We start from the raw sequence: 15,157 nt of genomic DNA, 5'->3' as shown, positions 1-15,157 counted from the left end.
GGGATGAAAGTCAAATGACCTATCCTTGGGACCTATAAACTATATTAACTAATTCTTTTTGCTTTTACATGCACGACTACATAGCATACATCTTTTACCTGTTCAAAGATATTACATGTCCTTGCTATTTTCTTCCCCCGAACTTTACTGAGGTATAATTGACAAATAAAAATCTGTATATCTAAAGTGTATTACAGAGAAGGCAATGGCACCCCACTCCAGTATTCTTGCCTGGAAAATCCCATGGACAGAGGAGCCTGGAAGGCTGCAGTCCATGGGGTCGCTGAGGGTCGGACACAACTGAGCGACTTAGCTTTCACTTTTCACTTTCATGCACTGGAGAAGGAAATGGCAACCCACTCCAGTGTTCTTGCCTAGAGAATCCCAAGGACGGTGGAGCCTGGTGGGCTGCCAGGGTCGCACAGAGTCAGACACGACTGAAGTGACTTAGCAGCAGCAGCAGCAAAGTGTATTATATACTTTGTGTTTCCAAAGTACATTTAATACTATGAAACACTTAAGGTGATACTTTTATATATGTCTACATTGTGAAATCATCATTGCAATCAAGCTAATTAATGTATATATTGCCTCATGAAGATTTTCATTTCCCCATGCATTTTCTTAAGCCTTACCAGAACAGTAATGTTCAGTCCAGGGACTTCCCCAGTGGTCTAGCAATTGACTCCACTTTCCAATGCAGGGTACACAAGTTTGACCCCTGGTTGGGGAACTAAGATCCTAAATGCTTCATGGGGCAGCCAAAAAAGAAACCCCACTATTTATATTTAATACCTCAAAAATACATAACCTGGGTGGGGGATAAAGATGGAAATGGATCACAGGAATAGTAACAATGTCTACATGGTCACCCAAAATGATGAGTGAAAATAAGAAAATCATACTCAAAACAGTAACTTTTCGAGAGTTTGGACTCTGAAGCTAGACTGTCTGGGTCCAAACCCAGCCCTGCCTTTCCTCTCTGTGACCCTGATTCATGACTTCACATATGGATCCTCAGTTTCATCATCTGTAAAACGGGGATACCCAGTAGACCCCCTCATGGAATTAGAAGAACATTCAGTGAGTTGGTATCTGAAAAACACTCAGAGCACAGCCTAACAGAGTGAGAACTACCCTTCTATTTGTTGAATAAATAAAATGCAGAAGCATTTCACATTGACTACCTCTTTTGATAGTCACAACAGGGCTCTATGAGAGACTGGGGAACAAAGCAAAGCTCCAAGGAGGAGAGTGACCTCCCTGGGTCAGCAGCTCACAGACAGAAAGACAGAATCAGAACCTACTTCTAGTTCTTTGTTTTATTCAATCCTAGGTTCCTCCCTGCAGGATCTAGAAACTGCTTCTATACCAAGTTTAAGCCTGAATAAGCAATAAGACAATTAGAGGCAAATACTGTTCATGAAGACGCTATGCTGTTTTATCCTTTCTGCTCTTGAGGGGCACAGATTTAAAAACAAACACACAAAAAAGTTGCTTGATATGAAAAGCAAGGCAAACCACCCCGTCTCCTCCTGCCAACAGGGTGATGGAGTGAGCGAGTAAATAGATCCTCCTAGCAAACAAATATTAACTTTTTACAAGCTGGTCCACCTTTCTGACCACTAAGGTAACCACTTAGTGACTAAGTAAGAATTTTTTCTCTGCTCATTAAAAGCTCAGTTTCCTTACAGAATAGCTATATCTCCCAGTTTATCTGCAATTAGGATTGGAGTTACAGGCATTTCCCCAATTTTTGTTTAAATAGTATCCCATCCAGGTGACGAAGACACGATACTGTCTTATTTTCAACGAGGTAAACCTTTGCTCACATATACCTTGTATTTATTTTTTCTCATCCACTTTTTTTCTTCATTACAAAGGGTGCAAAATGAGATGACCAAAGATGTATGTAAAGAGAAAACAAAACCAAGATCATTTGTACTTTTTCCATTCTGAACACAACATGCAAAAATTCCATTTTTCATGTATTTTTTGCAACTCTTTCACCCCCTGTATGTCAACCATGTAGATGTGTATGTGTATGCATGACACATATGTGTGCATGTATTTACATAGTGGAATGATGATAAGTGTGAGTTTTTGAGCTGTCTTGTCACTTACTTTATATCATAAACTATCACTTAGCCATGTTATAATATACTTTTTATAACCAATTAAGAATATGGTTTACTATAAGAGGGATATTCCATTATTTAAGACTTATTAAGTATTAAATTTAGACTTACTGTTTAAGTATTAATACAATTTTTAGGATTATGAGCAGTATTTCACAAAAAATTTTCCTCTGTAGTTAGGATTATCCCTTTAAGGCAGAATCCCTTAATGTAGTCATATAGGGTAAACATCTTAGGCAACAATACTATGAACTTTCTAAAAGGTTATAGCAATTTTTAATGCCAGCATCAGTATATAAGAGTGCTCACAGGAACTTCCCTGGTGGTCTGTCCAGTGGTTAAAAATATGCCTTCCAATGCAGGGGACGGAGAAGGCAATGGCACCCCACTCCAGTACTCTTGCCTGGAAAATCCCATGGACGGAGGAGCCTGGTAGGCTGCAGTCCGTGGGGTCACTAGAGTCGGACACGACTGAGCAACTTCACTTTCACTTTTCACTTTCATGCATTGGAGAAGGAAATGGCAACCTGCTCCAGTGTTCTTGCCTGGAGAATCCCAGGGACAGGGGAGCCTGGTGGGCTGCTGTCTATGGGGTCACACAGAGTCGGACACGACTGAAGCAACTTAGCAGTAACTTAGCAGTAATGCAGGGGATACGGGTTCAATCCCTGCTCAGGGAACTAGATCCCACATGCTGCAGGGCAACTAAGGCGGCAGGCTGCAACTGCTACGCCTGTGCGCCACTGAGGATCCCATACGCCACAACAAAGACCTGATGCATCCAAATAAATACTAAGAAGAATTAAAAAAAAAAACAAAAACTGTGCGCATAGCACTCCTTTCCTATCTTTTAAAATATAGTGTGTCCACTATCATCAGGCATGCTGCAGAAAAACGGATTTGATGTAACAAAGCAAACCTTAAATGAAATTTTGCTAAAAATCTTGTCCGGAAAATAAATCTAATTACTGTAATTAACAGTGAAAGCCAAAAGAAGCATCCGGCACCACTATTATTATATTATTAACATTAGGAAGGTACTCCATTTGTCAAAGTATTTTATAATCATGTATTAGTTAATCCTCATAACATGCTTTGGAAGCAATGAAGCTATTTATAGCTGGACTTCCTGAATGGAATGTCTTTCAAAAGTCCTTTTGTCTTGATATCTCAAATCATTATGACCAGCATATCAATTCACAGAATCATTCTTATCTGTAGAATCCCAAGGATGGGAGGGACTTAATTGGCTGCTCAGTTCAGGGAGATCAAGCAGGCCCTGATGTGGGGTGCAGAATTTTCACATCACATGTTGAGAATTTGCTTTCTTCTCAGATCTCCATGCCTCCATGAAAGTATGGCCTGCCATAGGCAGCTGATAATAAAACTACTGCTATTTCTAAATTGAACATCTTTGTGCTGCAGCTACTGTAGGAGGAAGAGTTTATACTCAATAGGATTTTTACAATTTCAACAACTACTGGAATTATTTAGGTGTATACATATACATTATTGTAGCTGGAATAGTACTTACACCCAATACTATCATAAGAACTTTTTATGATCTTAAAATGTGCCATAATTGAGAAAGAGCATGACTATCTGTAATCATACGATGTATGTCTGCCATGTTCAGTAGTGTCCAACTCTTTGCGACCCCATGGACTGAAGCCTGCCAGGCTCCTCTATTCATGGAATTCTCCAGGCAAGAATACTGGGGCAAGTAGCTATTTCCTACTCCAGGGGATCTTCCTGACCGAGGGACTGAACCCACATCTCTTGTGTCTCCTGTACTGGCAGGTGAACTCTTTACACTGCACCACTGGGAAGCCCAATTGTGCAAATACTCTTCTTTAAAGAGTGTTTTTTTCCTTTTTTCCTCCCAACCATGAGTTCTTTAGTGCAGACAAGGAATAAATATTGAGTTGGCCAAAAAGTTTAAAAACCCGAATGAACTTTTTGGCCACCCCAATACATAAAGGCTGAAAATCACTTGTCTAATTCAATGCTTAGCCTACATGATGGCTGGTTTCAAGTAGCAGATCAAGGCTGCAGAACCACAAGTTCCCAAAACTGCACAGAAACCAGGGTTTTGGGAAAAGGCTCCTCTTTATTCCACATTCCCATTTTCTCCTCGGATGTACAACTGAAAGCACAGTGGCAAATGGATAGAGCTACCAGGAGGGCCCACGTCCCCAGCAGTAACTGACCCTGTAATGTATTTGTCATTAGTAGCTCCCACCTCCCTTCCCTGCTCCAGGAAGGCAGCCAATGCGATGTTTTGTTAACCTGCCCGCTGACTGCAGGAACAGGGCAGTCCATCAAGAACCAGCCGGGTGAGATCAGTACAAATAGCTGAGCTAGGAAATAAATGCTGTCTTTTACCAAGTAAGTTTTGGGGTGAACTGATTCCTAACTAACTGATATAAGCTAACTGATAAAAAAAAACTCCAGTCTAAAGAGTGAAATGGCCTGCTGAAAATCACTGAGCTATATAGTGGCCTGAATGTGAAGTGAAATAAAATTAAGTCTGGGCTAATAGGTAACTGGTTGAATAAATATGTCTTTAGGTTATTTATTAACGCAGGCTCCTCAGTTCAGTTCTGTCGATCAGTTGTGTCTGACTCTTTGTGACCCCATGAACCACAGCACACCAGGCCTCCCTGTCCATCACCAACTGCCAGAGTCTACTCAAACCCATGTCAGTGATGCCATCCAACCATCTCATCCTCTGCCGTCCCCTTCTCCTCCTGCCCTCAATCTCCCCCAGCATCAGGGTCTTTTCCAATGAGTCAGCTCTTCACATCAGGTGGCCAAAGTATTGGAGTTTCAGCGTCAACATCAGTCCTTCCAATGAACACCCAGGACTGATCTCCTTTAGGATGGGCTGGTTGGATCTCTTTGCTGTCCACGGTACTCTCAAGAGCCTCCCAGGTTTAGTTATTAAATAAGGAAACATTTATGGAGCATATAAATAGTACTTGGCTGAGATACTGGGAAAACAGGAAAATCAAAGCATGGTGTCCTATCTCCAGAAGGCCCAGATTCTACTAGAAAATATAACATGTATAGATAAACAAAATATAATGTAATAAAGATAATAAATGCATAGGACTTTATGGGCGGGTAGAAGGGGAGGCCTGACTCAGGCTGAGAGGTACAGGTGGGCTTCCGGTTACTAGGCACATACCCTGAGAAAACCATAGTTCAAAACATACACATGCCCCTTTGTTCACTGCAGCACTATCTACAATAGCCAGGACATGGAAACAACCTAAGTGTCCACGGACAGGTGAATGGATAAAGAAGATGTGATACATATATGCAATGGAGTATTACTCAGCCAGAAAAAGGAATGAAATTGTGTCATTTGTAGACATGGGAATGGACCTAGGGTCTGTCATATAGAGTGAAATAAGTCAGAAAGAGAAAAACAAATATCATATATTAATGCATGTATGTGGAATCTAGAAGAATCGTACAGACGAACCTAGTTCCAGGGCAGGAACAGAGATGCAGATGCAGAGCATGAACATGTGGACACGGGGTATGGTCGGGGATGGGGAGCATGAGATGAATGGGAGGGACATATATACACTACCATGAGTAAACGAGACAGACAGTGGGAAACTGCTATAAAGCACAGGAAGCTCAGCTCGGTGCTCTGTGATGGCCTGGGGGTGGGGTGGGGAGTTGGGAGGGAGGTCCAAGAAGGAGGGGATATATGTATACATGCAGTTGATCCACTTCATTGTATAGCAGAAACCAACATAATATTGCGAAGCAATTATACTCCAAAAAAAAGAAAAAAGTCAGGAAAAAAAAAATGATGCCTAGGCAAGGCTTAAAGAAGACAGGGAGTTTGCCAGCTTGGAGTGGAGGAGGATGGGAGAAAGGCACAGTAGAGCAGTAAGAAGAGACAAGAGGCAGGGTGCGCCTCAGACAGGGTGTGGAGCTGCCAGCAGGCGAGTGCTGCTGGAGACTGAGGAGCAGCATGGGAACACTGCTGAGAATGACATCAGGCCCTGGATGCTCCACGTGCCATGGCAAAAAGCTTCAATGCTCTATCCTGGACAAGGAGAAGCTACTGAAAGGTTTTAGGAAATCAGATCAGCATCTCTGAAACATCATTCTGGCATCACAGAGGATGGGTCAGGGAGACAGAAAGGACAGGTGAGAGTCCATGGAGACATGAACTATGCCAGTCACAGTGGGGATGAACAGGAAGAGGTGGAACTGAAAATTATTCAAGAGGGAGAAGCTGGAGGCATTGGTAATGGACAGGCTGGCTGGGGGAATGCGAGAGAGGGTAGACACAAGATGAACCCCAGTTTCCTGCAGGGTGGGTAGGTCTTGGGTGTCCACCATCTTTCCCAACTCTGTTTATGCTCTTGACAGTTAGATGTGGGTGCAAAACTTTGATCTCTGTTCAGTTAAACTCTGGGAGCTTTTCATGCCTGTTCCTTCTGGTAAGATCCTTCTGGATCCTGCCATGGATATCTGATACATTCCCACACTGGTGGCTGTAGTTATGGATAAGCTTCATCCAAACCCTTGGTAAGAAGGTAGAGGCAGAACCAAGGACCTTAGCTGGAGTTGTAGACCCAATTCTGGATATACTCTGAATATAATTAGATATACATCAAAACAGTGAAGGGACAGAAGAAAAGTCCCATGAAAAAGGAAAAGTAAACGGCAGGTGTTTAACTTGGAGAAGAGGTGACTCAGGAGAGGATGGTCACTTCCAGGTGGAAGAGGAATCCATCTTTCATAGGACTGTCTCCATGGCAATACACTAGTGTCAGAGAACATCATCACACCATCCAAAGATTGGAAAAGTTCAGTTTGACATGAAGCAGGACTGTCTAAGGGTCAGAGACACCTGAAGGTAGGGTGGGCCACATTGGCACAGAGTAAGCATCTGTATAAATTTGCTAGAGCTGCCCCAACAAAATGCCATAAGCTGGGTGTCTTAAATAACAGGAATTCATTTTCTCTAGTTCTGAAGGCTAGAAATTCAAAGTCAAAGTGTCAGCAGGGTTGGTTTCTTCTAAGGTTTCTCTCCTTGGCTTGCAAATGGCTGTGCCTCCATCCTGTATCCTCTTCTTATAAGGACCCCAGTCCCACTGGATGAGGGTCTACCCATAGGACCTCATTTTAATTGAATTACCTCTTCAAAGACCTTAACTCCAAATTCAGTTTGAGTTACTGGGGTTTAGGATTCCCAAGGATACATTTTAAGGGATCACAATTCAGTCCACAACACAACCTGTCAACAGGGATGTGTAAACAGAGGTCTGATGGCTGTCAACCAGAGGAAACCAATAAAGAAACTGAAGTAACAAATTCAGAGCATCCTTGAAGGTCCCTTGAGGTCTCAGAGCTACGATTCTCAACATTGCGAGAGGGCACCTCAACCCTGCTGTTAAACATTATTAACACAATAATCTCCCCGGGGCTTCAGACAATAATTACATTTTCATGGCAGCTTAAATGATGGATGAGAAATGTTGCTTTACTTTAACCCTTCTTGGAGGAAAGGCGCGGGCCGGCAGCTACACACGGGAACCTGCAGAGGACAACCGCGCGCTTACCTGTGAAACAGGACAGACTTCACCAAGGTGACTACGTCCCGGCTGGCGTTGTATCCGGCACAGACAATAGCAACGTGAATTGTCTGGGAAGAGAACAGAGGAGCAATTAGATGGAGGAGAAGGATTTTCCTGGTGCTTCTGACGGCATGAGAAAGTGCCCTAATTCTTGTTGGGATGGTCGGGACACAAGGAACATTGGCAGCAGCTGTGAAGAATAACTCCAGACAGTTTTATTAAGGCCTTTTTAATCGGTTTATGGAGCTATCATCATTTAGAAACCATTAAGGCTCTTTTCAATTACATTTTGGGGACGAGAGAAATGGCAATTGGCTTGAATAGGCAAACAGTGCGTCCCGTGCCCCCAAGCCTGGAGACAATGACAATCGGTAACAAGAGAGGAGAAAGAAATACGCCTGAATGTATGAACTGACAACCGGGGATCTCAGTTGGAGATGTGGTGGCTCAGAGTTCAGGAAATGTTCTCACAGGACATCTCAGGTCAGGGGCAATCTGATAACAGGACAAAGGGAACCAAGAAACACCGAAGGGCCCAGCTGGGATACCATTCAGGGAGCTGAAGGCTGGGATACCATTCAGAGAGCTGAAGGCTGGCAGAATCAATAGGACATGGATGGATCATCTCACCAAAGCACTTGAGGGCATGGGCCCCAGCATGCCCATTAACCCCTGGTGACCCAGGAACGCTTCAGCATCAGGTGGCTCACTGTAACATGACAGTCAGGACGCACATCATGCAGGATGTCACGGAAGGCAACTATGTCAAGTACAGAGATGCGGCACACTGCAGTCTGATCACAGAAGAAAGGCCCTTGAGAACTGAGCTTCCGAAACGGGGGTGATTTGCCATCTTGGTGTGCCATGAATGAATTACAGGTGATGAAGATAACACATGTCTTCAAGTGAGAGTTCCAGGCTACCAGGCAGGGCTACCCCTCAGGCTTGGCTGCCCTCTGCTGCCTGAAATTTTTATGTTCCTCTGGGCACCCAATACTGAAATTCAAAGAAGGGGTCTTGATAGGCACTGCTTCATTTTCAGAACCATGCATGGCCCTTCCTCCTAGCGCATGGCTCCCAGACTGCCTGTTCTGCTCACCAGCCACTTCCAGCTACAGGGCAGTTCTGATGTCCTGCTCACTTCCATACAGGCTTCCCCAGACCTACATCAGCCTATGCCTCCTGACATCACCAAGGAAAGGGTAACCATATCCAGGATAAACCAACCGAGAGTCTAGGATGCACTTGCAAGACCTTTTCAATTCCAATGACCTTTACTCCACCCTGGCCACTCACTCTCAGCGCCAGGTACTGAACCTCAGCTTCCTCCAGATCATCACTTTTGAGAAATTATCAGTTCACCCACAGCTCTAGGATTCTCAGAGCCTCTCACTCTTGCAGCTGCCCCTTCCCCTCATGGAGACCCCTCACGGAGACCCCTCACTTTGCCCTGTGTATCAGGCCCTACCTGGTTACCTGACCCATCTACCCTGCCCTTGGCTCCCTGAAATGTTCAGCCCCACATGCAATACACAAGCCAGCACCCCACAGTCAGGGCAGCAGGATCCCTGCTCCACACTTACATGGGGGACCAAGAAGGAAGACGAGGGAAGACAGAAGAGAAGAATCACTACGCTAAGAGCTAATATTTATTGAGCAAATTAGTACATACTGGGTACAGTATTCAGCAATTTATACAGATTGCCAGGTTTAAGCTGTACGAGACAAGTACAGGGTTACTGTTTCAGTATTAGAGATCAGGAAACAGGCTGAGAGAGATGGCATTTTAATTCTGCATAAGAGATTCTTCACCCTGCTGGTGGTGCATCAGAAACATCCAAAAGATCTCAAAAATGTACCCTGTGCCCCAGCCCTGTGTCACACCAATTAACTCACACTCTCATATGTCCGAGACCTTAACTACTCTACTAGAAGGCAGTGGTTCTCAATAGGGGGTAATCCACTCCCCTTTGCCTCCCCTATGACATGTGGCGATGTCTGAAGTCGTTTTGGGTTGTCACTCCTGGGGATGTGAGGAGTGGCATTCTACGGAGGGAGGCAGAGATGCTGCTCTGCATTCTACAATGCACAGGGTGGTCCCAAAAGAATCACCCTATGTGCAAAAGGTCAAGAGCACTGTCTCTAGGAAACCCTGTTTTAAGGAAGGAGAGAGGCAGTGAGAAAGGCTCAGATCCCACAGAACACCAAAGCCACCTTTTCAATCTCATTTCTGCACATCTCAACTTCCCCACCTGTAAAATGACGACAGCCCTGTTTATCTCTAGAAAACATCTCCCAAAGACTCAGAATCAAAGTCTGTAAGGCAGATGCAACTGTCACTGTTTGAATAGTGGAGGAGATGAATAGGAAAATGCCTGCCCATGGGAGGTATAACCAGGGTGGGAACAAGAATGGGTAAATGCACGCTGAATCAGGCTCTTTGGAATCGCAAATATTTAAATACCCAGCCTCCGAGATATCAAACTTTGTCTTGGCTTCAGGGTTCAGGGACTTTTTAAAATGGGCCCATTAAATGTAAGCACAAGCGCGCACGTTCTCAAACATTTTACATAATTTCCCAATCTCTTTAGCTTCATCCCGTACACCTGCCACCATGAATAAATTCATCATCTGCAGCCGCCACCGCAGAGCCCTGCTACCCAGGAAGGCAGAAAATTGGAGTGTCACGAACACGTACCTGAAAGAGCTTGGGATGGTCCCAAATTTTATGGGTGCAGAAGAGAATGGCAGGAGTGAGGCGAGGCTCAAGGCAGGAGTGGGGACAGTCTGGGTTCAGGGATGAAGGTTCCTTGAAGGACCAGGGGTGCATACATGGCCTCACTAAGAGAATTTTCCATTCTGAAGCTATGAAGTCCAGGTTTCAAGTTTCTCAATGTGGTGGCTTAAAGGTGGTCCCAGACACCTGGATGTTCCTCCCCTCAAAAGAAAGGGTCTAGCATCAGATTCTGTGACCACTTGTCCATTCCTCCCCTATACTTGGCAGACATCATACTTGTCTCTATTGGTCAGAAAGTCTGAATAGTGTGATCATGGACTCACTGCCATTTTCCAACTGGATTTGTGCCTTGAGAACCTTTTTTAGACCGAATTAATTGGGTTCTTGTCACCCTGTTTATTTAACTTATCTGCAGAGGACACCATGCAAAATGCTGGGCTAGATGAAGCACAAGCTGGAATCAAGATTGCCAGGAGAAATATCAACAACCTCAGATGTGCAGGTGACGTCACCCTTATGGCAGAAAGCTAAGAGGAACTCTTGATGAGGGTGAAAGAGGAGAGTGAAAAACCTGGCTTAAAACTCAACATTCAAAAAACTAAGATCATGGAATCTGGTCCCATCACTTCATGGTGAACAGAAGGGGAAAAAGTAGAAGCAGTGACAGATTTTATTTTTTTGAGCTCCAAAATCACTGCAGATGGTAAGGGCAGCCATGAAATAAAAAGATACTTGCTACTTGGAAGGTAAGCTATGACGAACCTAGAAAGTATATAAAAAAGCAGAGACATCACTTTGCTGACAAAAGTCCATCTAGTCAACACTATCGTTTTTCCAGTAGTCACATACTGATGTGAGAGTTGGATCATAAAGAAGAATTGATGTTTTTGAACTGTGGTGTTGCAGAAGACTCTTGCGAGTCCCTCGGACTGCAAAGAAATCTAACCAGTCGATCCTACAGGAAATCAGTCTTGAATATTCATTGGAAAGACTGATGCTGATGCTACAATACTTTGGCCACCTGATGGGAAGAGCTGACTCACTGGAAAAGACCCTGATGCTGGGAAAGACTGAAGGCAAAAGGAGAAGGGGACAACAGAGAATGAGATAGTTGGATGGCATCAGACTCAATGGACATGAGTTTGAGCAAAGTCCGGGAGATAGTGAAGGAAAGGGAAGCCTGGCTTGCTGTGGCCCATGGGGTGGAAAAGAGTCAGACATGACTCAGCGACTGAACAACAACAATAACAAACTGTGTTCCTCCTGCCTCTGGTTTCTGGCTGAGTTTGGTCAATGGGGGACTTCAGTGGGAGAACAAAGCTCCTCTCCCTCTTTACCTCTAGTTCTGGTTCCACAAGTACTCCTCCTGCCCCCGCAGGCCCAGTGGTTGTGGTGACTCCCTCCTGCGAGCTTTAAAACCCTCACTGGTTCCCCTGAACCCCGCCCATGCCTCTGGCCCTGTGTTAAATCCTCTCCCCACCTTTTGTGAGTGTGCCCCCATTTCTTCCCAGGACCTGACTAATTCTGGTAACTATTCCTCAGCACCCCATTTATCCTGGGGGCTAGAAGGGGACCTCTGATGACTTTGGAGCATCCATAGACGTATCACTGATCCCTAAGGCAAAGCAAGGTAGAAGGGCATCCAAATGAACCTGAGAATGGATAAGTTGTAGGTATAAATTGGAAGGGACATTGCCTGGAGATCCAGTGATTAGGACTCAGTGTTTTTTACTGTTGAGAGCTGGGTTCGATCCTTGGTTAGGGAAGTAACATTCCACAAGCCATGCAGTGCGGCCAAAATAATTTTTTTTTTAATTTAAAAAAAAAATGTTAAAGCACTATACAAAATTCTCAGACACAGGGACTACACGATTTATAATAAGGAAAGCGTCCTGCTTTCTCCCTTTAGTCATCAATATGATGCTGCAAGCTGTAGCTGGAGACACAGGTCAGAGTGCCAGAGCTGTGAACTGGGCTTTATTCCTGACACCACTGGGGTCAAGTGACCTTCACTGCTGGGGCCTGCAGGAAGAATTCAGGCATGACATGAGTGCTTTTAGAGAGACTGATGTGCCAGGCGCTGTCCTGGGCTCAAAGGACAAAAAGGTCAATCGGCCTTTGTCCCCCTGGTCAAGGGAGAGGGAGAAATACAGTCAACCAGACAATCGCATCAGAGACTGCGGATGCTCCTATATACACAGGCTCAGGGTCCCTGCCCCCCAGAGCGGCCAGCAGCACTGAGACCAAGCGGATGCAGCATGAGCTTCCAGCAGAAGACACGACAGTTACTAGACCAGGGCAACACTCACTCCAGTCTCCAGAGTCAGCACAGATTCATAGCTATGTCAGCCTCCTCATAACCTGAGAGAGAACCGCCCTCCAACAGGAGAGAGTCCCATAGGGCTGTTTGCTCATACATGCATGCAGGAGAAGAACCTCTGTCCCAAATGAAATTTGGGCCAAACTAATAAGGGATGGCAGGCAAGCTGTGGCCCAGGCAGAAGTAAACACCACTCTGCTCACCCTGCTTCCACCACTGACACCATTAGCAGAGGCCTAAAAGCTCAGGTGCTCCCCTCAGGGCATTCTGCCCCAGGGGCACAATGCAGTGAAAGCCTCTGCTCACTGGGAGCCTTTGGGAGTGGGAGTGAGAGGGAAACCTATTTAAATGCTGGCATGTGATGCGAGGGGAAAAGTCAAGGCTAGGTCTAGACCCTGGACTGAAGCTGCCGGGGACAGGGGTGGGGAGGCAGGACCTCCCAGAAGACAGATGCTGTTGCAGCAGCTGGGGAGAGGCACACAGCTGGCCACAGAGGCTGTTTCCCCAGTTAGTAGGGAAAACCCAACAAAGGTAGAAGAGACCTTGGTTTGAGCCGCAGTGTCAACACAAGTCACTGTGTGATCTTGGAACAGCTGCTTTATATCCCTGGACCTCATTGACTCACCTGTAAAATGGAGATAAAAATAAATACCCCACTGGATAACTGAGGGGATCAGACACATACGTGCATGACTGAACTGATGCTTGTTCATGTCACTGACTGCACCCAGCACAAAGAGAAGCTGGGTGTCATCCCCTGGCTTTAACGTCCTCATCTGTAAAATGGGGACATGATTCTACTTACCCTCTAGGGGTCGTTGAGGATAAGTGGTCCTCCAACTCTAACATCCATCAGAAGCCCTGGAGGGTGTGTTAACACAGAGTGCGGGGTCCCTCCCCCAAAGTTCCTCATTCAGGAGGTTTTGTAGGAGCCCGAGGATTTCCTGCAACCAGGTGATGCTGATGCTGGCGGTCTAGGGACCCCACCTCAAGAACCACTCTAGCTAAAGCTCTCTGAGAAGTGTCTCTGGTTAAACACTCCACAGACGTTAGCTGTGATTCTGTTGGGAGAGGAGGGGTGTCCACAGAATCTGTTTCCGACTTTCTCTGAGGAGGACCACCCCCCTCACTTCTACAGAACAAGGAGAGGCAGAGCTCCGCCCACAGCTACCCCAGTCTCCCTTTCCTCCTTCAGGGTGAGGAAAAGGCAGAGGGAGAAGAACAGGGAACACAGGCTTCTCCTGCACAAAAGTAAAGCCCTGGAAGTCAGAAGAGCCAGATGGTGGGCCTAGCTCTTCCTCTGGCCAGCTGGGTGATCTTGGACAAGTGACTTAACCTCTCTGGTCCTCAGTGACTCCTTTATAAAGGGATTCAGAGGCCCCCAGTCAGGCCAGTGTGCCAGCTTGGAAACAGACGCCCCAGCCCTGATCAAGCCTTCGGCTGAGGCAGCCCCAGCAGATGCTTGAACTGCAACCTCAGGAGAGACCTGAGCCACAACCCCCAGCTAAGCTGCTCCCAGATTCCCACTTTTCAGAAACTATGAGATAATAAAATGCATGTGGCATGAAACTGTTAAGTTTTGGGAATAAGTTGCCCTGAAGCAATAAATAAGATACTCAAGGGAGGCATCTGAAAGGTCACACTTAGAGCTTGCTGCTAAGTCACTTCAGTCGTGTCTGACTCTGTGCGACCCCATAGACGGCAGCCTACCAGGCTCCCCCGTCCCTGAGATTCTCCAGGCAAGAACACTGGAGTGGGTCACTTAGAGCTTGGGTCCCTGAAAATCACTACAGAAAAAAGTCCTACTAGGTACATTCCAGTGGGCTTCCCAGGTGGTGCTAGTGATAAAGAACCTGCCTGCCAATGCAGGAGATCCACCAGACTCGGTTCAATTCCTGAGTCAGGAAGATCCCCTAAAGGAGGAAATGGCAACCCATTCCAGTATTCCTGCCTGGTAAATCCTATGGATAGAGGAGCCTGGTAGGGTATAGTCCATGGAGTGGCAGAGATTGGGACATGACTGAAGCGGCTTCGTATGGAGGTACCTTCTAGTACAAGTTCCCTAGTTCAAGGGTGCGACATTCAGGGGAAAATATTTTAGCAGATTTATGTCCTTGAAGGAGCCTCAGAGACAACATATGAAGCTGATGAAATGTGAATCCAAAGGCTGTACAAGTATCTTCCAATAGTGACACGGTGTATGAAAAGATGTCAGACAAACCCCTTCACTGTGGGGTAATTATAGAAAGACCCTGAAGACGAAGTAAAAACAAAAAGACAGATCAAAATTCTGTTGGGTTTGTTAGGGACCCAGAAAATGCAGGTAAGAGGTGTCAAGGTTTATAAACATAAA

At 45.5% G+C, this 15,157-nt stretch overlaps 1 protein-coding gene across 3 annotated transcripts in view; it reads right to left on the bottom strand.

Moving 5' to 3' along the window:
- Positions 1 to 15,157, bottom strand: part of LARGE1 (LARGE xylosyl- and glucuronyltransferase 1) — a 609,285-nt gene that overhangs the window by 306,595 nt on the left and 287,533 nt on the right. For all 3 annotated transcript variants that reach the window (XM_027541848.1, XM_027541849.1, XM_027541850.1), the window contains exon 4: positions 7,733 to 7,815. In XM_027541848.1, coding sequence (XP_027397649.1) covers positions 7,733 to 7,815 — 83 coding nt within the window. The remainder of the gene's footprint in view (positions 1 to 7,732; positions 7,816 to 15,157) is intronic.

This window comes from Bos indicus x Bos taurus, chromosome 5, assembly GCF_003369695.1.
Source record: "Bos indicus x Bos taurus breed Angus x Brahman F1 hybrid chromosome 5, Bos_hybrid_MaternalHap_v2.0, whole genome shotgun sequence".
In the NCBI taxonomy this organism is placed as follows: domain Eukaryota; kingdom Metazoa; phylum Chordata; class Mammalia; order Artiodactyla; family Bovidae; genus Bos; species Bos indicus x Bos taurus.
Note: the sequence above shows the minus strand (reverse complement) of the source record. Positions and strands in the feature narration are given on the sequence as shown.